The sequence below is a fragment of the Lagopus leucura genome, unplaced genomic scaffold, assembly GCF_019238085.1.
Source record: "Lagopus leucura isolate 7727_CA_CO unplaced genomic scaffold, USGS_WTPT01 Super-Scaffold_702, whole genome shotgun sequence".
Lineage (NCBI taxonomy): Eukaryota > Metazoa > Chordata > Aves > Galliformes > Phasianidae > Lagopus > Lagopus leucura.
Genome location: NW_024962254.1, coordinates 814,021 through 837,050, shown reverse-complemented (window position 1 = coordinate 837,050; position 23,030 = coordinate 814,021). Strand labels below are relative to the sequence as shown.

General features: G+C 49.1%; 1 protein-coding gene across 2 annotated transcripts in view; it reads right to left on the bottom strand.

The window, feature by feature from the left end:
- CAPN5 (calpain 5) overlaps window positions 1–17,581 on the bottom strand; it is a 53,033-nt gene extending 35,452 nt beyond the window's left edge. The window contains exons 1-2 of one of the 2 annotated variants that reach the window (XM_042862572.1): window positions 17,497–17,581; window positions 4,245–4,421 (exon numbers count right to left, since the gene is read on the bottom strand). In XM_042862572.1, coding sequence (XP_042718506.1) covers window positions 4,245–4,406 — 162 coding nt within the window. In that variant the 5' untranslated portion in view covers window positions 4,407–4,421; window positions 17,497–17,581. Of the gene's footprint in view, window positions 1–4,244; window positions 4,422–17,496 lie in introns of those variants that run through there. The other variant, XM_042862573.1, reaches the window with a different exon arrangement.
- Between the last annotated feature and the right edge of the window lie 5,449 nt (window positions 17,582–23,030).

The window sequence follows — 23,030 nt, the reverse complement described above, 5'->3', positions numbered from 1 at the left end:
CCACAGCCCTTCTTAAAATGTCTGGCCTTTCTTTTTCCAAAGAAAACTACGCCAGCTCAGAGCTTCTCCCTTCCAAACATCTTTCATAGAATCACAGAATCACAAGATTGGAAAGGACCTACAAAATCATCCGACTGTCCTCCCACTAACATTGCAACCACAAGCCACTAAGCCATATCTCATAGCTCCTCATCCAGACTTTCACCCAGATAGCATTGCCACTTAGCAAGAACCTATCTTTGCACTGTTCAATCAGGGTCAAACTCCCTTGAGAATTCCTGCAGAGAGAATTTGGTGCTTGAGAGCAAACTACGAAGAGCTAAAAAAAAATATCCTGATAACAGGGATGGAGAGCAGGACTCTTCCCCTGCAGACAGGATGGTGCAGGCTTCATCCAAGACAGTTCCTATAGTTGTTGCAGCCTGCAGGCTTGAGCTCACAGCGCAAAGGTGCAGCAGCACCATGACTATTCATGACCTAAGTCTTCCATCTGGTCTAATTTACTTCCCATAGGGCATAGTGATGACCTGGTGACCAGCCAGAAAGTCTCAGCAGCAGATACAATGAGTCCAGGTCCTGAGCCAACAAGTGGTCCTCTTTGAAACAGGGAGAAAAGACATCCTTGCTAAGGCCAGGAGGAACTAATGAGCCTAATTTAACCCCATATCAATCTCACGGCATCTCCAGTAGCAGTCTGTACACAAGACCTGTGTTTTGAGACAGTGATTTTAGGAGTGGTGAGCTGTTTTCCAGCAGGGTAGACAAGCCTCTTCCTCTCCAGACCACGAATGGTGTTCCCAAGGAATGGGATGGGATAGGATAGGGGAATTGAATGGAGTGGAATAGAGTAGAGTAGTTCAGTTGGAAGGGATTTTCAAAGATCATCAAGTTCAACTGCCTGACCACTTCACAACTAACCAAAAAGTTGGGCTTTAACCAAGTGCCTCCTGAATATAAACAGGCATGGGGCATCAACCACCATTCTGGAAGCCTGTTCCAGCGTCTGATCACACTTACAGTAAAGAAATATTTCCTGACATCCAGTCTGATCCTCCCCTGGCACAGTTTCATGCTGTTCCCTTATAATCTGTCATCCAGATCACTGATACAAACACTGAACAGGACTGGTCCTAGAACTGAGCCCTGAGGACCACATGAGGAAGTGGCTACCAGCCAGATGTCACCCCGCTGACTATGATCCTTTGAGCTCAACCATTGAGTCAGTTCATCATCCAGTGTAGTGTGACCTCATTTATTGCACAGTTGGACAATTTGTCCAGAAGGATGCTGCAAAAGTCTAAATAAAATCCAGAAAAATTACATCCATTGCTTTCCTTATTTCAGCCCTAATTTCTGCCTCCCAGCTTGCATGTCTGCCAGCCTCTTCCCAGTACCATCTCTCCTCATTTATCCAGCCCCTAAAATCCTGGATTATCTCACCTAATGCACAGACTATTTCTTCTTCACACTGCTGTTTCTTTGCTGCACCACAGCATCTGTATCTCCAATGGAACCTGCAAAACTCAGAGTTTGAGGATCAAGCACCATGTGCCCCATTACACAGATCTCTTTTGCCTTCATACAGCAGCAGACAGAGGGAGAAGGAGCTTCAAGCGCTCAGCCCAAAACACCAAGTTTAATCCCTGATGCAAATGCCAAGCTTTGCTGCCAGAAAGAACCCCTAATGCTGGCCAAGCCAGCTACAGAATCTGATTTGGCTCAGCAACAAAACAGTCTCATTTTTGAATGGCTACACAAAACAACAGCTCTTCAAGGCCCACTTCCTGGTATGGCTTCCCTCTCTCTGACACACTCCAGCAATTAGCTTTCTGGCTCAGCTGTGCTGGAAGATGAAGTCATCCAGAGAGCAGCCACCAGAGCTAAAGCCCAGCATGAGGGCTTGTCCAGCTGCTACATCTGCAAAAAGCTGGCTTCCAAAGGAGATCTGGAGGCCAGGAGAGCAGGGAGGGAGGGAAGATGCTCTGGGAAAAAAACAAGGCTGAGACCATTACAGAAAACACTGCAGCACCAGATGTGGGAGGTTGTCTCAAGTTGCCCAAGATGGGTTATTCACCAACTGCTCCAGGAAGGCCTCCCCTTCTCCCATCAAACAAGAGGGAGAGTGGTGCAGAGATTGTTTTTTTTTGGCCACTGCAAGTTCTGGGAGTAAGTGGAGGAGTAGAAAGGATGAAGCAGTTCCAGTTGAGGCACTGAAACAAGTTGCCCAGAAATGTGTGTGTGTCCCATCCCTGGAAACACCCAGGGTCAGGATGGATGGGCTCTGAGCACCTGATGGATCTGTGGGTGTCCCTCTTCACTGCAGGGGAGTTGGACCAGATGGCCTTTAAGGGTCCCTTCCAACTCAAAAGATTCTATGCTGCTAGGTATGGGAAGGGAAAGAAGGTACTTGCACACACAAAGAATGGGAATGAGACCCTGCCAGAGCTAATTCCCACCACCCCAGTGAGCTCAGTGCAGCTACTTCTCACGCACCAGTGAAAAGCTTAGCTCCTACATATCACTTCCCCACACAGATGGTAAGCAACACCCTTTCTGTGAAAGCAAACAGCTGTTGTAACATCCAACACTTCTTATTTCCACTCTCCACCCACCCTGTTTCCACAGCAGAGCCCAGGGCATGGTGTACTCTTGAGCCTTATCACACAGCCTGAGCTGAAACTCTCCCAAACAAATCATGGCCATGGCCCTGAGAGATAGCAGAGGTGCGTGCACAGCATCCCCTGCCTGCAGAGAGCATCCCAAGGTCTTGTGGACTGCATTTCTGGGTCAGGAAGCCCTCAAAGGAGTGCTTGCTGAGAGCTGGGAGTGTCACTTTGCTTGTTTTCTAAATGGGGATTGATGATGGTTGAGCTTGATGATTTTAGTGGCCATTTCCAACCTTACTGATTGGAATGTAAGGAAAGGGTTGCTGACTGTCACAGAAAAAAAGATGTTGGCGGGACAAAGGGAACAAAATGTGCACACAGTACTTTGCACAAACCTCAAGGAAGAACCCAGGACAGAGCAGAAGGAATCACAGAGAGAGAAATGAGATCTCCTTCTTCAAGGGCCTGCCAGGATGCTGAGCTCAGCCGCACAAAAGAAGCCTGTTCAGCACCGACCCTCCCATCACACAGAGCCCTTTTATTCACCCCACGGACTGCCCTCACAGGGACAGACACAGCTCTGTTCTACACACCCCTCTCCCTCCAGCATTCTGGCCACATGAAGTGCTGAGGGAATGGAGGACAGCAGTGCCCAACACCAGCAGAACCTCTCTGGGCGCAGGGAGGGGCAGGGGCTGCAGCTGCTGAGCAGTTCACCAGTATCATAGAATCACAGACTTGAGTTGGAAGGAGCCACTAAAGGCCATCTGGTCCATCTCTCTTGCAATGAACAGGGACACCACAGCTCCATCAGGTGCTCAGACTCCCATCCAGCCTGATTTTGGGTGTCTCCAGGGATGGACATCTATCATACTTCTGGGCAACCCTTGCCAGTGCTTCACCATCCTCATGGTAAAAACCTTTTTTTTTCACATCCTGTCTGAATCTCCCCTCTTTTTAGTTTGAAACCATCTCCCCTTGTCCTATCACAACAGATCCTGCTAAAGAGTCTGACCCATTCATACAGCCCCAATGAAAGGCTGCTATCAGGTCTCCCTGGAGCTCTCTCTTCTCCAGGCTGCACAGCCCCAGCTCTCTCAGCCTGTCCTCGTTGGAGAGGATGGTTCCATCCTTTGGATCACTTTTGTGGCCCTGCTCTGTATGCACTCCAACAACTCCATGTCTCTGGTCATGATTGCAGATTGGACCCAGCACCTCTACACTCAGCCCCCAAAGCCCACCTCTTCAAAACCCCCCAAACACCTCTCCTGCTCATAGATTATTTTCTTTTTCATTTGCAAATGCATAAGCAAGGAAATACAGCCATCTCTTTGCTCTACTAGATCCACCAGACTTAAGAATATGATCCAGCAATCAGGTTGCAAAGCATCTCTCTGACTTATGCACAAAGAAACAGAGTCATGGAGAAACCTCCAGTGGGCTCCTGGGCCCACTCCTCAGTGCAGCAGGTCTCCTTATATTCACAGAGGTTCATGCTGCTGATAAACCTTTCCAGGAAGAGGATAGCTTGTCTGGGACTTAGTGTTGCAGTTGGTAAAGCACTGGGCATTTTGGGTTTTCCTGAGAGATGGGGTGGTGGAAAGCAGCATTAAGGGGCAAGGGAATGGGCACACTTACTTTTGGCCTCTTCCACTGAATGCCCTGGATCCTTGACTTGTAGAAGAGTGAGTCATCGTTGGCAGGGAAAAGAGGGTCCTCAAAGAGCTGCTTTTTCCTCAGGCATTCCTTCTTCAGGGCAGCGTAGCGCTGGTTCTCATAGGGCTTCACTGAGGAAAACATCCTTTCCTACTGACTCTGGGGGGACAGAAAAAGCAGGAGTGAGATGGGTAGGGTATGGCTATGGATACCCCACCCTCCTCTGCAACACCTGGACCCAAAAGTCACGGCTAGAAGCCATGGAGACCAAAAAGGCATGGCTGGAGGACACCCCCTAGCTTCTGCCCAAGCCTTCCCCAGTTTTGACAGGTCTGAGTTACTGCACACTTTTTGGGTCCTTTAGAGCACCTGTGGCTCCCTCTCCTATAAGGATTAAGCCATACCACAAGGTATCAGCACGCTCCAGTTTAAACAGGCAGGAAAAAGCCTGTATCTGAATGAGGAGATGGGTGATTCCTCTAAACTAACTGATTGCCTGGACTCATGTCTCTGAATTCCCCCAGGGTTGGACGAACACCACTCAAACAGGCACAGAAGGAGATGACAGCCTGACTTACAGTGAATTCATAACCTGTTTGGGGTTTTCCTGAGGAAAACTGAAGCCTGAAGAGCTGAAGGACGAGAAGATGCCCCCAGGTTAGCTGTATGTGAGCAGCTTTTATGGTCTACTGCAGAGCAATGGGGCACCCTGGGTGGTGCCTACACAGAGCAGGTTCTCAGCCCACTGTCACACAGAGGGAACTTTGTCATGGTTAATATTAAACATTTCAAATCCTGGATGCCCCATTTAAAGCAGAAAACTTTCCTCAGTCATCTCGAGGTGATGACCATTTATCTGCTCAGAAGGCAGCAATGAGTGCAGGCCATCCCCAGAGGGCCAGGGTTTCGAGAAGCACCTTCTGCTCAAAATTACATACACACACACTTCATGGTTTCATCAGAGAAGCCAGTTCATCAGTAGGCTTGATCAGATCTGTTTTTAATTAAAAAAAGACCTCTTGGCAGCACGCCCTGTGTTTTCAGATTAATTATTCTGTCTTGACAAGCTTCTAGCTTCTAGGGTAGAGATGTGAATTTAGGAATCCAGCAGACAGCAGAAAACCACTGTCCAGATGATTCTGAGAGAAAGCAGCACCTCGTCAAGGACCCAAGCATTGCTTGGTCATTGGGTACCAACCCTTTTGCTTTGGTTCTCATCCCTCCATCCCATAGGAAGAATTCTCTCACCTCAGACAGAAGGGAAGGGGGAACCTCCTGCAGTTTTCCCCTCTACTAAACCATAGCCCCTCTTCTACAGCTACTTCCCTAAAAGTACCCCATGTTTAAATATTCATGCATCATTTTTCTCTCTCCCCAAAATAGGGTGTCCTGTTGATTCTGTTGATCATTACTGAGCCTGATGGAGCTGCAGGTATCCCTATTTACTTCAGTGGAGTTGATGACATTTAAGGGTCCCTTCCAACTCAAACAACTCTATGATTCAGCAGAATATACATCCAGCAAGCTGGCCAAACTCACTGATCCCAGCAAGATGTATAAATACTATATCCCTATTGTGGTTAATGAATATCCACAGATATGAGAAGGAAGTTGCAGGAAGAGCTGACTGGAAGCAGAAAATGTGTGAACATATATAGTCCCAGGGACTGTACAATCGCTTATGTGATCATACACCCATGTCAAAGTGGTTTCACTTGCCTCATTGATGAATTAAGTTCTCTTAATTCAGTAGGTATTGGAGAGACAAATCGATGCCCTTGCTGAGAGTATCATCCAACCCACTGACCTTTTCTTGCCTGGGTGAGATGAAAACACTTCACTCTTGCAAAGCACAGGTTTTAATTGCTGGCATTTATCAGCTTGATTAGGAGCACAAGTGCTTATCAGCCAAGGCCTGATTGAAGCCAAAATAACCCACTTGTTGTTAGCTCCACAGGTCTCCCTGCTGCTGAGGTCTGGTTGCTAAAGCAGCTTGTGAGATACTTCGTCACCCACATTTCTCCAACATGCCTTGTGTCTCCCAGCATGGGATAATTATGCAAAAGGGTGATTAGGCTCTTACTTAAATGAGATCTAAATTCCAAGAGAAGCACTGCCCTGGATAGACTTCGAAGGACAGTCTGGATGTGGCTCTGGGCAGCCTGGTCTGGTGGTTGGTGGCCCTGCACGCAGCAGGGGGGTTGAAACTAGATGATCATTGTGGTCCTTTACAACCCAGGCCATGCTATGATTCTATAACTGGGGCAATAGGTTGACATATCTTCACTGGGAAACCATTGGTACTGTGTGGTCAACAGCTCACTCACCCCAAGTCCTTCCTCTGCAGGCACAGTGTTCAGTGATGATCCTGCAGGACTATGGATTTGGAATTGTATAGTTTCTAATGCTTTATCTTACAGTGCAAAGGCAGGGGGAGAAGGATTCTGCTATAGCAGATATAAGATGAATTATTCAAAGACACGAAATACGTGTCTTTATAGAGGGGAAAGGATGTATCCATGAGATGCTGCGCAGAAAGAACTTGTGAGAGTTAGGAATAGAGCCTGGAGGGGAGGGGAAGTCTTGTGACTTTTGAAAAGCCATGCTCAAGTTAAGGCAGAAGTTATGGCTTTGATGCAGGAGATGCCAGTCACCACTCCACTGCCTGTCCTGTGGCCAAGGGCTGGCATCTGGGTGCTCATTCATAAGATTACTGCTCTGCAATCACACCTTGGAGCTGCTTTTTCCAACGACCTTTGCAATGTTTACCTCCTTGTGATGCCCTGGGCAGTGTCCATCCTGATGAGAATGGGTCAAAAGTTCTCTAAGCCAAGCTCATCAGCCTTCCTGTGGCCCAAATCTGCCTGTGGGGGTGACTCCTTACCTGCTATCCCACACCAGGGTGACTGTCACCCTTGGCCAAGAGGATGGAAATGGTTGGTCAGGATGGATGGGGCTCTGGGCAGCCTGGTCTGATGCCTGATTTAGTGGCTGGCAACGCTGCCCATGGAAGGGGGGCTGGAACTTGATGATTTTTGAGGTCCATTCCAACCCAAGCCATTCTATGATTCTATGAAATAGGATTGAGTTGCAAAGAAAAAGCCAAGCTAAAGGAGAAAGGAAAATGCTCAGGAACCTTTTTTTTTTTCTTTTTTTTCTTTTTTTTTTTTTTAATTGCAAAATAACTGAAAGGGAGGGCTGGGGGAAATGTTTTTGGGGCAGTGTTAAAAATCATTACTCTCTTTAATTTGCAGCATTTCATGCTTACCAGGCTGAACTTCAGATCTGCCACATTAAAATGCTGAAGGACTGCCTGAGCACCCTTTGCCTCCTTGCACAAAGCTAGCATGCTCACGGAGCAAGGAAAGCAGACATCATTAACAAAACCCCACACACCTGTTTGTGCATGGGTAAGAAATGAAACCCGCGCTTCCAACCCCCTTTGCAGAGCTGAAATGGAACAGAGATCTGAGCCTGACCTCAGTTCAGCCACCAAGCAGTTAAGCAAGAAGCTGTTTGCTGGGGAGGGAGCCAGATGCATGACTCAGGGCTGCTGTGGACTCCCCCTTCCAGCTCCTGCCAGCTGGTTGTGATCCCAGCTCCAAGCACTGCAACAGAATAACTATTGAAAGTGTCTGCACCGGCCAGGACCAAATGTCTGCTGATGTATTCCTTCCTTTCTCAGAAATCACTTCCTTTCCTATCCTTCCAGCTTGCAGGCTTTGCCAGCAAAGGCTCACCACACTTATCTCAGGGCTGCACCCTGGCCAGGGAGCAAAGGGCTCCTTGCTTGGAGATCCTACAGTTTTTATTTGTCTGGAGACATGTCAGACCAAACAATCTGTCCTTACAGGGTGCGATCTATGTTCTCACTGAGCAGGAGACACCCTTGGTATCACATTGCAATGTGGCACAGGTCAAAGAGAAGATGAGGTGGGGACCAGGCACGGGACTCACAAAGCCCCAACCAGGTGCAGTCATGAGGAAAATTTACAACCTACAAACCACAACCCTCAATGGCAGAACATTCAGAGTACTCGGAGCAGACAGGCTCTGTCCAAAAATTTTGTTTAACTTGTCTTTTCCAGCCTTCTCATGTGCTTCTTCAGGAAGAGAGGTAATAGCCTTCAGTTGCACTAGGGCAGGTTCAGGTTGGGTATCAGGAAACATTTATTCTCTGAAAAAAGGGGTAACATATTGGGGCAGGCTGTACAGGGAGGTGGTGGGGTCAACCATTCCTGGAGGTGTTCAGGAAACATGGGGATGTGGCACAGTGGGACGTGGTCAGTGGGCATGGTGGGATGGGTTGGGGTTGGACTTGGGGATCTGGGAGGTCTTTTCCAGCCTTAATGCCTCCATGACTCTGTGGACACTGGGAATTGCTCTTCCAGCTATTGACACAGAAGTCCTGCTCTGCAGGGGAAATGCTGCCAACACAAGAACAGCTTTATGTACTCTTTTTCCACAATCTGGGAAAGAAGCAGCCAAACCACAAATCCCTTTCTACACAGAACATGAGATAAGTGCTCCGCACACATGTCTACAAACAAAAAAACCTCAAGATGCAGGCTATAAAGTGACACTCTCATTTAAGGGCCATTGGGAACAGCAGCACAGTTGGCAGCAGGTTTGAACTGCGTTCCCAAAGCTCTTTCCCATTCCCGTGGGTGCATCCACCGTTGATTTGCTTGGACACAAAGTGGCATGGCCTGGAGCCAACAGCACCGCAGAGCATCCTGCGTGCATCAGCAGCATCTACAAGGACTGAGAGGTGAAGCCAGGTTGGTGAATATCTGAAAACAAGACATTATTTCTTCACAAATTGACTGCGGTTAACCAGGGATTTAATTCCTCTGGGAAGCTGTAGGTTCTTCATACCCAGATGTTTGGGAGCAGTTGGATGTTTTTCTAAGTAGCTGCTTTACACAAAGTGCAAATTACCGAGCATTTACAGCAGTCTCTTATCGAAAGAAAACCATCAAAAAACAGAGGACTGAATGCATCTCTCTGGTTTTTACCTTTCTGTTAATGTGACATCCCCAGAACATCACCTGTTCATTGCTTAAGAAATGTGTAGACGTGGCACTTAGGGACGTGGTTGAGTGCGCACGGTGGGGACGGGTTGATGGTTGGACCTGATGATCTTTGAGGTCTTTTCCAATCTTAATGATTCTAATAGACCCAGAGGGTCAGCAGAAGCTTCCTGCATCACCCCACTTTCCCCTAGTGCATGGGACCACTTTACCACCAGCTAAATAACATGGGCAAGGAAACACAAAAGCACAGCTCACAGACTTGCAAGTCAAAAGAGCTCCTAAAGGTGCCTGCATACCAAGTGGGCAAACCAATGGGTTTACATGGAGACGTGGAATTCAGGTTGTACTTGGAGTCAGCACGTCTGGGTATCCCTGGATGCCTGTTTGCAGGGAAACAGACAGGGTACAAACATCAGGAGTTCCCTTTTGCTTGGATAACTCACAGGGAGTGCCACCAAGCTGGGAGCTCCTCGTTCCTTGCAGACGTGAGTCACCATTTGCAAACAGGCAACGATGTCACTGCAGGAGAAAAGGGCAACACTGCACTGCCCAACACCCTGATAACACTGTCTCAGCAGCAGGATGTAAAAACACATTTCCTGGTGGCTGTCTAGGTTATGAGTAGAGCTCATTCCTCATCTTCTGCTTGCTGAGCTGCTGTGGTCAAGATCTGCCTGACCAGAGCGCTGCACACAACATGGGTTTGTGGGCTGCCAGGGCAAACCTTCTGCTCAGCATTAAGTCCAGGCAGGAGCAGGATGTCTGTCTGAAGGCATCCTGGCACAGAGTAAATCTGGTGGCTGCAAATGGAAGAGGCTGGAGAGCTGCAGGACTAACAGAGATGGTTGTGGAAGCAAAACAAGAGAAGATGGCACAAGGACAGACCCAAAAGCAGAGGGAGGTTAATATGCCACCAGGCTGCCAGCTTCACATGAGGTTGGAAAAGACTGCTAAGATCTCAAACCATCTCCATCAATCTCCAACCGTCAACTATCCCCACCTTGCTCACTGGTCATGTCCCTCAGTGCCACATCATGAAGACAGAAGTAGAAGATATTCCCTGCTTGGCATTCAGCTCTTCCCAAACTCTTGGTTGGTGAGAACAGAGAAGTTCTGTTTGGGATGCCCCAAAAAGTCAACATGTCCCAAACTTTACCACAGCAGATGCACATCATATTCAGGTTGGATATTAGGAAAAATTTATTCTCTGACAAAGTAGTAATGCATTGGCACAGGCTGCCCAGGGAGCTGGTGGAGTCACCAACCCTGGAGGTGTTCAATAACCATGGAGATGTGGCACTGAGGGACATGGCCAGTGAGCAAGGTGGGGATGGTTGATGGTTGGACTTGATCTTAGAAGTCTTTTCCAACCTTAATGATTGATGATTCCACCAGGTACCTCAACAGGGTTAAAAACTCTGGATAAATCTCCAGATTAGGGTTTAAAACCCTTGTAGATCGGCAGAGACTGTAGGACAAGAAATGAAAAGTGAACTAATGAGCCTTGCAAATGCCCAACTCCTGGAGATATCCATCACCCTTCTAACCCTCCATGCCCCAGCCCTGTAGCTGTGGCTCTGATTAATGATTATAGCGAGCACTACGTAATGGCTGGTTACAACAAAGAAGGGAAAGGCACACCCACGAATCCTTGGGCTTCCTAGCAAAACCCTACTGACGGCAGATAGCTTCTGCAGGGCTCCACCAGATTTACATAGGGCAGCCCCAAACTGAGATGGGGTAGCTTATAGAGGTAGGAGGCTGGTCTCATACAGCAAGGTTGTGCTTTCAAACATGCTCTGAATAGAGCAGGGTTTCAGACACTGGAGAAACTGCCTAGGAATAGCAGAGTCATGCACGCAGAATCGAGTCACCTCCACCTGTTCATTCACACGGGCCATCCTTAACCCAAGAGGACTCAACTGCCATCACCCCCCATGTGCATGGTGTTGAACACCTGCTTTATCAGACTACAGGAGCACCGTGCCCTTCTCAGCATCGTTCTGGATAAAATACAAATAAGTCAAGAGAAGAATGTCGTCTTTGTAGGACTGGCCTGAACTGATTTCTATTATTTATTCAGGGCTCTTAATTGAATGTCTGGACCAGCTGCTTTTAAACCCAGTCACACTGACTCCACTGGAAGCCTTACACCACAACAATATGTTCACACTGAATTTCTTGCCAGCTGGACAGAAACCTTATGGTCTGAAGACCGACCCACACCTCCATTATGTATACAGGGAGAAGGACAGAGAAGTCAGGAGGTATTGCTTGAGACAGTGCAGACAGCCTTTTGCTAGGGCATTATGGGTCTCGGAGATGCTTCATTAAGAGGTTTTGGGAAATTCATTCAGAAAGCTCATTATTAAGCACAGATAAAATGCAGCACGTCTCCATGCAAATGTGCTGCCTCCAATTGCTACTGCAGCTTCTGGGATAATTAAAGCAATTGAACTTCAAAAGATGCAGAGACGCGTGCCTGAGAAGCTGAAGAGATAACGGGGCTGCAGCTACTCTACAGGAGGCAGAATGGAGGCAATTGGATGCTACAAGATCAACGCGGGCATAGAGGCATAGGGGTAAAGCTCCTGCTGTCTCATTTTGAGCTTTCCAAGTCCCATTTCTGCCTTAATTCTGCAACACCTTAGCAAACCTTTCTTCCCTTTCTCCTTAATTTCACCAGCCCCAGTTTTCTCTAACATACTGGAAAGATTTTGCAGAGCTGCTCTTGAACACAAAAGGCTGCAGGCTTTTACCAACAAGGCCTGAACTCTTGCTGCCCAGGCAAGATGGATACAGCTCATGGTGCTGAGCACCATAGGTTATGTCCACTGAGCCTCATCTCCCTTTTGAGCATTTCCCCTCCTGAGTAACAAGAGGTCCAAGGGAGAAATCCCATAGGCCAACATACAGCCCTACAGTTGGATGGTCAAAGCTAACCAGCATCACATGAGCTGCTGCTCATCATGATCAAGAAACATGCTGATATGGCACTGAGGGACACAGTTTGGTGGGCAAGGTGAGGATGAGTTGATGGTTGGATTTGGGGACCTTAGAGGTCTTTTCCAACTGTAACAATTCTCTGATTCCATTCTATGATTCAATGACTGACGCATATCACAGCATCGTGGTGCTTTCTGGGCAGGGACAGGCTGCGTCCTGTGTCCATGGCCTTTGGTTCTTTGTCCATTGCAGAAACATTCAGGGAGGAACAGATCCATTTTACAAGGCACGGTGACCTCCAGAAAACATACGGCATCTCCATGTAGATACCCCTGGTCACTGCAGAAAAGTTGGATTAGATGACCTTTAAAAGCCCCTTCCAACTCCAATGATTCTATGCACCAATACTATTGGACTTTTGGTAGGGATTCATACCCATGGGCAGCACCCACCTTCCTTTGCTTTTGCTTCCCAGCCATTCTATAACGCAATCAACCCCCAGGATCCCAGGATATGACCTTGAGCCACCAGAGAGGCTCCCCAGCTCGAGCTGACCCAACGCCATGCCACAACTACAAACAGGGAGACCAAACCACTGCTGCAAGTCCAACTTCATGTGCAGGGCTGCAACCCCAATCCTTTGCTCCTGCCAGAACATCTGCCCTGGTGGACATCCCCCACAGGCTGAACCTACACGCAGCACCACCAGGAGGGATCCCACATGGGTAGGAAAGAAAGCAGCCATCCTCCCAGCTCTGAAGATTTCTTCTGGGCGAGGATTTCTTAAGGCCCTTAACCAATGCCTCTGCAACAGCTGCTTGCAAATGGAGGGTTTGCAGCTGCATCTTTTATCTGTGCACGGCTTCCCTTCGCTTTCACTCCCTTAATCAGCCCAAAGCAATCCTGGCAGCATGCACACGTGCTCAGACTAGTGGCAGGACCTGCTCTGCAAGGTTGGGGAGCAGCTGAGTGTGCAAAGACTTGGTGGGAAGCTCTGCTTGCCAGGGTGTGGCTTGCAAGCAAAAAAAAAGCAAAGAAACAACAACCCAAAGGAACAACAAAACAAGCAAACCCTGAGCAACTAATCAGCATGCTTCCTTCTTTTCTGTACGAGCTTGGGACAGCTGGGAAGGGATGTAGGCTAGCTAACAAGAGCTGCCTGCATGCTACACCAAAAAAGCATAGAAATGCAATGGGCAGAGGTCTTCTTGCTGCAGGGATGTGTTTTCTCCCCCACTGAACCCACTCTGCGATTTAACTGGAGATACAAAGAAAAAGAGCAGTAAAAGCACAAGAGGGGGAAGGCATCTTGCTTCACGTGCAGAGCTACAGCTTTGCCCTTTTCCCCTGCAATTTTGTCCCTGTGCTGGAAACTGCACAGATCTGGGCTGCTGCAGCCGTGTCAGGTCAGTTATTGTCAGATAAACCTCAAAGCAAGAAAATATTGCAGAATAAACTTCAGAGCTGAAAAGCAGAGCTGCAGTCAGGGAGAAGATCTGCCCCACCACCTCTGCTGCAATGGGGCAGAGTGAGGATGGTCGCAGTGCTTTGCAAGCCCTCAAGCTGCTGCTGCCGCTTCACCTGTAGGTCTGGTTGGAAATTTCCCTTGCTCGTAACAATTTAATCTTGCTCAAGGAAAAACCCTTAAATGTTTGTTCGCTGCTGATGCACGCTGCCACATTTCCTGGTTGTGGGCAGCATTAAAACTTCCAGACTGGTTGAAACTGCAGGATACGAGCGAGCAGAAACGACGCAGGAAATGAAGAGCAGAAGGATGAAAATCATTCCTTTAACCCCAAGGGCAAACTAAGGCACAAGGAGTGTTGTCAGGGTGTTGGTTTTTTCTTTTTTTTAATGTGCTGGAGTGTTTTAAGGTTAAATGTGTCAAAGCACTGCTGAATTGGGCCATCGCCTGTGGAGCACATGAAAGCTGCCCACGGGATGTGCAGGAGGAGGGGAGCTGGGTTCAGCCACCCCATAGGGCTGGATCAGGCCCAGAGGAGATGGTCTGCTGACCTACGGGGCACTGCAGAGCTATCATCTGTCCTAGCCTTGGAGCACGAGGATCTGCAATGCTGGCTGCAAAGTAATACTCTGTGAAGAAAGGCAAGAGCTGCTGAAGTCTGCTCTGTCCCAGAGTACAAAGGAGAATGGGGCTTTTTCATAGGATCACAGAATCACTGAGGTTGGAAAAGAACTCTAATATCCCAAGTCCAACCCCAACCCACCCCACCATGCCCACTGACCACATCCCTCAGTGCCACATCTCCACGGTCCTTGAATACCTCCAGGGACAGCAGTTCCACCACCTCCCTGTGCAGCCTGTGCCAATGCATCACTACTCTTTTGGAGACATAATTTTTCCTAACATCCAACCCAAACCTCCCTGGCGCAACCTGAAGCCATTACCTCTCATGTTATTATTTCCTAGAGAGGATCAAAACATCGGACATCAGGGGGAAATTCTTTACCCAGAGAGTGGTGAGGTACTGGAACAGGCTGCCCAGAGAGGTTGTGGAAGCCCCGTCCTTGGAGGTGTTCAAGGCCAGGTTGGATGGGGCCCTGGGCAGCCTGGTTTAGCATTAAACGTGGAGGTTGGTGGCCCTGCATGTGGCAGGGGGGTTGGAGATTCATGATCCTTGAGGTCCCTTCCAACCCTGGCCATTCTGTGATTCTGTGATTAACTCAGACACCGTTTCCATTGGTGCCTCCAGGAACTACCCATACATACTCCTCAGTCTGACACCAATAACCTTTGAGTTATCCCCCCAGGGTACAAAGGGGAGTCATGGAATCATAATGCTTGGAAAAGACCTCCAAGACCACCACGGCCAACCATCAACCCATCCCCACCATGCCTTGCTAATCAAGTCCCTAAGAGCAGGAAAGGGTTAAAATGCTGCAGCTCAGCGGGTGCAATCAAAGCAGCCCCAGCAAAGGGAATGGGGCTGCGTCCATTTTTTGGAGTGAGCTCAGCCCTTTCTCCCTGGGTAATCAGGTGGAAGTGAGCAGAGCTGGAGTAAGCACCACAATCTCATCACACAGCCATGGTTCCACCCATGGGGACCTGGGATGGGATAGGAAGTGGAGGAGAACTGTCTGGACCTGAATATGAAGCAGGTCAATGAAAACCCACTGCTGAACCACAGATGAAGACACCAGCAAATAACTTCTTTCCATGAGCATCCCATCACACCACTGGCTCCCTACAGGCTGAAACCTGAACAAAGGTAGGGAAGAGAAATGGGAACAAATCATAGAGACTTGTGAGGAGGAGGAGGGACTGTATACGATCACAGAATTGTGGAATGGCAGAGGTTGGAGGAACCTCTGGGTCCATCTGGCCCATCCTTGCCATAGCAGGAACACCCAGAGCATCACCAGGATGCTCACCCAGCCCTTACTGCATCGTTCTCATTCCCCACACACCAGCCTGCTTGGACCAAACCAGGAAAGGGATTTTGGCACCTCCCGAAAATGTCTGGTAATGATTCTATAAGTATGAACAGATTTATAGAATGCACCCATTCTTAGCATCATCATCATACCCCAGCACAAACACTGTCTAAATCTCCTCTCGGGATCAGATCCAAAGCCTTCTTAAAGCATCAATGCTTTGTTATTAATCTGTGCAGCAACAGGGCATGGCAGAGCTGGATTTATTTCTTCCTTTTTTGTTGCTTTTTTTTTTGAGGTATAATCAAAGACAACATTTATCTCAGGGATACAGCTGAGCTTCACCACGTCTGCTCTGCACCCACTTCGGGGGGGAGGGGGGATACCAACATGGCCCTTCACAAAGGAGACACCAGCACACAGACTGGAGATCATTACCTCCTACCAGCCCCAAATCCTCCTTATCCCAGAGCCACGCAGCACCTTAGAAGAGAAATCTGCCCAAATTCATGCTCTTCCTAATGGGATGAAGCTGCAGAGCCTCTAGGGAAGTCCCTGCACCTGCTGCAAGCTGAGTCCATCCCAACCCCATTCCATGGTCCCACCACCTTAACTCTTCCATGCCCTCATCCCATCAGAAACCTTGGGGAAGGGGCTTTCTAGGGGGCAATCCCAAGGGGTGGGGAAGATAGGAGCAGCTCTTCCCTTGCCCCACCACCTTAATTCTTCCATAACCCAATGGGGAAGGGGTTCCCTGGAGGATGATCCCAAGGGATGAAGGCCAGCAGGGAGATGAGAGCAGCCCACAAAGCGCCGTCCTGGCTGGATGCAGCGAGAAAGTGAGCCATAGGATTTAACAGCATCCCTCTATCCCTGCAAACAGTGCCTTGCTCTCATCTCCTCTTGCTGTCTGCCAGCTCTCCCCAGCACCCAGGCAGCAGCATAATGGGAATTGGCAATAATTAATTGATAATATATACGTGGTAATAAACCCAAGTGCTGTGCGTGCATCCCAGGCTCAGCTGGCAGTGACCAGCACAGGAGGTGAGGGGTGCAGGCACACAGACACTCCTGATGGGATGCCCAATTGAAAAGCACCAGGCTGGTGTTTTCAGCTCTGAAATAACATTTTCAGGGCAGCAAAAAAACGGGGAGAAAGAGGTAATGCCTCCTGTCACAGGGACAAGGGAAAGCCAGGCTCACATCCCTGCTTGGGAACCTGCAGAAACATCGCTTTCCTCCCTGCGTCACCCTGAGAACAGGAGCTCTCTATCTCACTTGAACTTTCTAAAAGCCATTGGGTTTGTCCCAAAAATTCAGAACAAAGAAGAACTCTGAAACCTCCCAGCTTTCCCCTTCCATGCTCTGTGGCTGATGCTGCTCTCCACGAGGCCTCGCTGCCGAAAGTTTCACTTCAGCTCAGCTGCATTGGGAGCAGCTGAAGGGTTTTAACCATTCAGGGTCTGATTTGCACAACCCCAATCCGCAGCATCCCCAAAATCTCAGCCTCTTCTTTGAGCCAAGAGCAGCACCGTGTTTAAAGCAAAGCAGTGCAGGGGTGTGCATGCATTTCCTTACCCCTTCCCCCCCCCCTCCCCCCCCCATTAAAACCTTTCTTCACCCCTCACCATGCAGTTGTCCCCCCTTACACCGTCCCCAAAGCCATAAGTGCCCCGAAGCATCCCAAAGGAAACGGTGCCATCCCAAATGGGATAGCTTCATCCTAAAGGGAGCAAGGTATCCCGAAAGGCTGCGGTCCCTCCCTCCCCGGGAACAGCACGCAGTCACAGCCTCGGGGTTGAAGAAAAAGCCAGAGAGAAACCCTTCTATCGGTCATCCCGGGGTTTTCTCGGTACCTTCGAGCTGCCGGAGCTCCGATATCCCACCGCTCCGCTGCAGCCGCTCCCGGAGCTCCGGTGCCCGCAGCGCTCCGGCCCCAAGCGCCGCCCCGACGGGGAGGGCAGCGCCGCGCCTGCGTGGGGCCGGGAGATGGGAACGGAGGTGGAGGTGGAGAGCGATACCCGGGATATAGGGGGCTGGGTTGGGAGATGAGAGTGATGGCAGTCGGTCGGAGGAAGGGTGCATCCGGCGGTGGTTCAGGGGTTGCGCTGGAAGTGGGGAATGGAAGTGGTCCAGGGTGGGAAAGGTGGGAATTGAGGGCGTTGGGGATTGGGAGATAAGGGGATGGGAATTGGGGTGGGGGTTAGAGAGCTGGGAGTGGATAGCAATAGGGGTGTGAGAGTGGGTATTATGAATCTATGGGTGAGAAGTGGGGGCCTGGATTGGGAACTGGGTGACTCCTAGTCATCCAGTTAGGAGAGCTGGAGGGATGGGAATTGAGGTGGGAGTTAGGGGGCTGGGAGTAACAGTAGGGGTGTAGCAGTGGCTATTATGGGTGTAGAGGTGAGAAGTGGGGGTCTGGATTGGAAACTGGGGGGATGGGAGTGGGAATTTGGATTGGGAACTGGGGGAATGGGAGTGGGAATTTGGATTGGAAACTAGGGGGATGGGAGTAGGAATTTGGGATCTGGGAGGTGAGAACCGGGGGTTGAGGTGGGAATTGTGGGGCTGGGAGCAGCAGTTGGGGTCTGGGAGTAGATATGAGTCTCAGGGGGAGCCAAGGGGTTTGGAGTAGGAACTGGGAAGCTGAGGGGGTGGGAATTGGGGGAATCAGGGTGGGAGCTGAGAGGTGAGGATTGGGGGGTGGGGGGTGGAATTGGAGGTCTGGGGAAGAGAACTGGAGATGGGAGTTGGGAGAATTGGATAGGAACTGGGGGGCTGGGAGTATCAATTTGGGGGCTGGGAGTGGATACTGGGAGTTGGCGGGTGAGAATTGGGGGCTGGGTGTGGGAATTGAGAAGTAAGGTGGGAATTGGAGGTCTGGGGGTGAGAACTGGGACTTGGGGACTTTGGTGGCTGGAGATGGGAACTGGGGGACTAGACATGGGAATTGGGGGACAAGGAATAGGAATTGGGGATGGAATTGGGTAATTTGAGAGCTAGGAGTGGGAATTGAGGGTGTGGAGGTGGGAATTAGGTGAATTAGGGGAATTGGAATAGGAATTGGGGACTGAATTTGGGAAGTAGGGGGGTTGGGGTGGGAATTGGGGGGAATTGTGATGAGAACTTGGGGGATGGAGGTGGCAACAGGCACTGACACCAGCCTTCTCAGTGCCTTAGGGCATCACCTGTGGAGGGAGAGCAGTCAGAGTGCAAGATTTGGATAGGAATCTTCCCAAAAGAGCCGCATTTTTCAGAACCCAAATCCATTCCCTTTCTCTGGTTTGCAAGAGGGAAGCATGAAGCATGCAGGTGCTTGGCCCATGTGCCATGGGGCTGGGGTGGCACGGTGGAAAACGCGTGCTCTCGCCATGCAAATATACCTAAAAATGGGCTTTTGTTCCGTAACTTTTGTCACATATTCAACTCATGCACTATTTGTGTTGGGGCTATTTTAGTTCGTTTGCCAGAGTATCGTTCCAGGAATGCAGTGTTTTTCCCTGGCAGCAAAAGCCTTTGTTCATGTTTCCCATCCTTGTGTGTTTTCCTCTCTGCTCACAGGCCTGGGGGCTGCTGTGGTCTGGTTGTGCTCAAAACCAGGTCAGTGCAATGACCCCATTCCATGGTTTTTTCTTTTTTCTTTTTTTTGTTCCCCTCACCCCAATAAAAATATACAAAAGAAAAAAAAATAGGGGGGGGGAGGAGGAAATCATATTAGGAACCTATGATGGACAACTCCAGCAGCAAAAGTCAAAGAACAAAACAAATAGAAAAGGTGAAATCTCAGTTTGTGAAGGTTTTTATGAGGGAAGGAGGAAAGGAGGACAGACCCTATGCAGGTCTCCAACCCCAAGCCTCAAATCTTCAGTAATGGCCCTAAAAACAGGGCAGGAAAGGAAGCTCATTCTAGTTTATGTGCTTTAATCAGCATCCATCAACGTTAATTGATTGATGACACTCCAATAATCATGTTAATACCTCGGTATTAATTAGTGATGGTTGATAAACACATCGTTCATCCCAACAGTGCGCATATCTGCTGCCCTGTTGCCTTCTGTAGTCTTCCATAGTGGCAATAGAAGCAAAGAGACATTTTTATCTGTTTGATGGTTTGGGTTGGTTGTTGGGGTTCTAGGGTTTAGGTTAAGGGGTCATTGGGTTGGGGACAAGCTGGGGTCAAGGATATGGGGAGAGGGGCGTTTATGGGAGTTTATCACTCCCAGTGGGGACAGGGGATACTGCAGTGGACAAAGGGAAAGGGATGAAAAAGCAGTAAAAAAAAAAGAAATAAGAAACAAGTCAGCAACTGGAGCCTGATGTTATTCTAAATTATGTGCATATAATTGATACCAACATGCGGTGGCTCCTCATTGGGATGCATGAGGCTGCGGTGATGAGCGACATGAAGGGTGGGCAAGGGGGGAGGATGAAATACTGAGGCTTTAAGACCGGATCTTATAAATAAAGTTGGAATAAAGGAAAAAATGTGCCATAAATAAAGTAGAAATAAGGAAAAAAACAAAGTGTTGGCAAATTGTGATTCCTTCCCCACGCGTGTCCCCACTGCAGGAGCCTGGTGAGGGTGAGCAGAGCTTCTGCTCTGCATCTTTTTGAAGATGCCAGCCAAGGAATGATGAACCAAACGATGAACCCAACTGATGTATCATAGAATCATACAATGGCCTGGGTTGAAAAGGAGCACAGTGATCTTCTAGTTTCAACCCCCCTGCTATGTGCAGGGTCACCAACGAACCACCAGACCAGGTTGTACCCAACCGACGAACCCAACATTGTACCCAACCGTTGAATCCAACCCAGTTCCTCTGGCTGTGCTTGAATTGAACGGCATTTTTCTGACTTTTACAAAGTCGCTCGGCCCTGTTAAAGCCTCTGGAATACCAGTAATGTATTCTCTCCTTTTCCTCTCCACATGATTGCAGCATAATCTCCTCCTCACTTGATTTATTTAAGCGGGCCTTCAGATGCTCCAGTAATGGGAGTCATTTAGGTCCCTCTGCAGATATGTATTTATTTATTGCTGTTCATTTAAGCTGCAGAGCCAGTTGGCAGGAGAGAGGCAAGGCTGGGGTCACAAGGATGTTAAATTATTTGCTGTCAAAAATAGCTGGTAGAGGAAGTTAAATTCAGCAAGGTCGTTCAAGGTCATGGCCAATCGCTGGTGGGAGGAGAAGGGCATTAATTAGCTGCTTTATTTATGGGGGTCATTGTGACCAGTTGGTAACAAAGGGAAGTGACAGGAGCTCCTCCTGGTTTTGGCAGAAGCAGCTCCTGAGTGAGAAGCCAAATTGCTGTCCTTGACCATGATGGGGGAAGTTTGGGCTATAATTCAATGATGTGTCTCCCATGAAGATGTGTTCAGTAGGGTTCAAAGGGCAGGTGAGTATTTTGGTCACTCACAGACAGCTCCTTGCCCAGGATTCTGTCACCTCTTTTGGTAGCCAGTCCAGCTGCTGTGTATCCTTGCTGTTAAATCTTGTATTTCAGTGGAACTTCACCAACATCTTCGTCCAGAAGTTAGACCTTGAGATGCCTTTTCTCTTAGAATCATTAAATCATCAAAAAGAACTCTAAGAACAACTCTAACCATCAACCCATCCTCACCATGCCCAGTAACCACATCCCTCAGTGCCACATCTCCACAGTTCTGGAACACCTCCACGGATGGTGACTCCACCACCTCGCTGGGCAGCCTGTGCCAAAGTGTTACCACTCTTTCGGAGAACAAATGTTTCCTAATATCCAATTTGAACCTCCCCTGGTGCAACTTGAGGCCATCACCTCTCCTCCTATCGCTGTTCTCTGGGAGCAGAAGCCAATTCCCCGCTTGCTGCAACCTCCTTATGGGCAGTTTTAAACGCAGCACTGGAGGTGTGGCCTCACCAATGCCAAGTACAGAGGGACGATCAGCTCCTGCTCCTGCTGGCTGCGCTATTGCTGATACAAGCTAGGATGCTGTGGGACCTATTGGCCACCAGGGCAGACTGCTGGCTCATGTTCAGACACCTGTGAACCAACATCTCCAGATCCTTTTCCTCCACCCAGCTTTCAGCCACTCTGTTCCATGTCTGTAGCATTGTCTGATGTTGTTGTGGCCAAAGTGCAGGACCTGGCATTTGCTCTCGTTGAATTTCATCCCACTGGCCTCAGCCCAGTGATCTAGCCTAGTTTAAGAGCTCTGATAAAGATCAGAATTCTCCTCGCTTTCCATTTTCTCCCATCATATATAAACTAAGGTAGGAAAAGCAGCTACTGAAGTAGGCAGACGTGCCCAGGAGTGACTGGGGGCCAACCAGCCTTGTGGGTTGTTGCGTGGCCTTCCACAGGGAAGCATCTCTACCAAAATAGCCAGGTTTTAATGACAAGCAATGCTTGTCGAGAAGAGTCTTTCCCATCCAAAGATCCCTATCAAAAAACATTTTGTCATCAAAAGCCCATTTTTTCCCCCTATTCTTTCTGCATAAAATGAAAGCTGGATATCGTAACACACGGAAAACCCTTGCTGAAAGCCACTCTGCTTCACTGCTGAACACACTGGCCGTGGTTCCTGGATGTGGCAGAGTGGATGCATCTGGCTGGCAAACAGCTCATGCTAATTGATAGCTCTGCTGGGAAATCCATACCGTTAAGTTCTGCACTTAATTGTCTGTATCTGCGCTTCCTTCTCCACAGTCACAAATCAAGGAGCTTTGCAGCGGGCCACCTGGTGTTCAGCAAGATAAAAGCCAGACAGCAAGAAGCTTGCCTGCAAAGGGATGGAAACATGAAGTTGTGATTGATCTGAAAGAGTGGCAATGGACTGGCACAAGCATCTGGGGCAATCTGCATGTGTGGGGATGAAATGAGGGCAAGTGCCCCAGATGAACCCCAGCTGAATCCCAGTCATAGAATCATGGAATCATCGAATGGCCTGGGTTGAAAAGGACCACAATGCTCATCCAGTTCCAACCCCCTGCTATGTGCAGGATCACCAACCAGCAGCCCAGGCTGCCCAGAGCCACATCCAGCCTTGCCTTGAATGCCTGCAGGGATGGGGCATCCACAGCCTCCTTGGGCAACCTGCTCCAGTGCCTCATCACCCTCCATGTGAGGCTCACTGAGGAGGGATGCTTCTTTGCACCCGTGTCCCTACTGTACATCACCTCGTATAAAAGAGAGATAACAACTCTGACCTCCAGGCTCCTTACGTTCCCAAAGAGATCCAAATTGTTTCTGAAACTCTTCTGGTGTATCAGAGTCAGGCTGGGGTCAGTCAGCAATGAAGCCAATACCTTGGTACAACGAGCTCCCACCTTGCCAGGGTTCCTTATAGCACAAGCAGCAGGGCTGTGGCTCTGGGAAGCCAATGCCACCTCCTGGCCACAACCTGCAG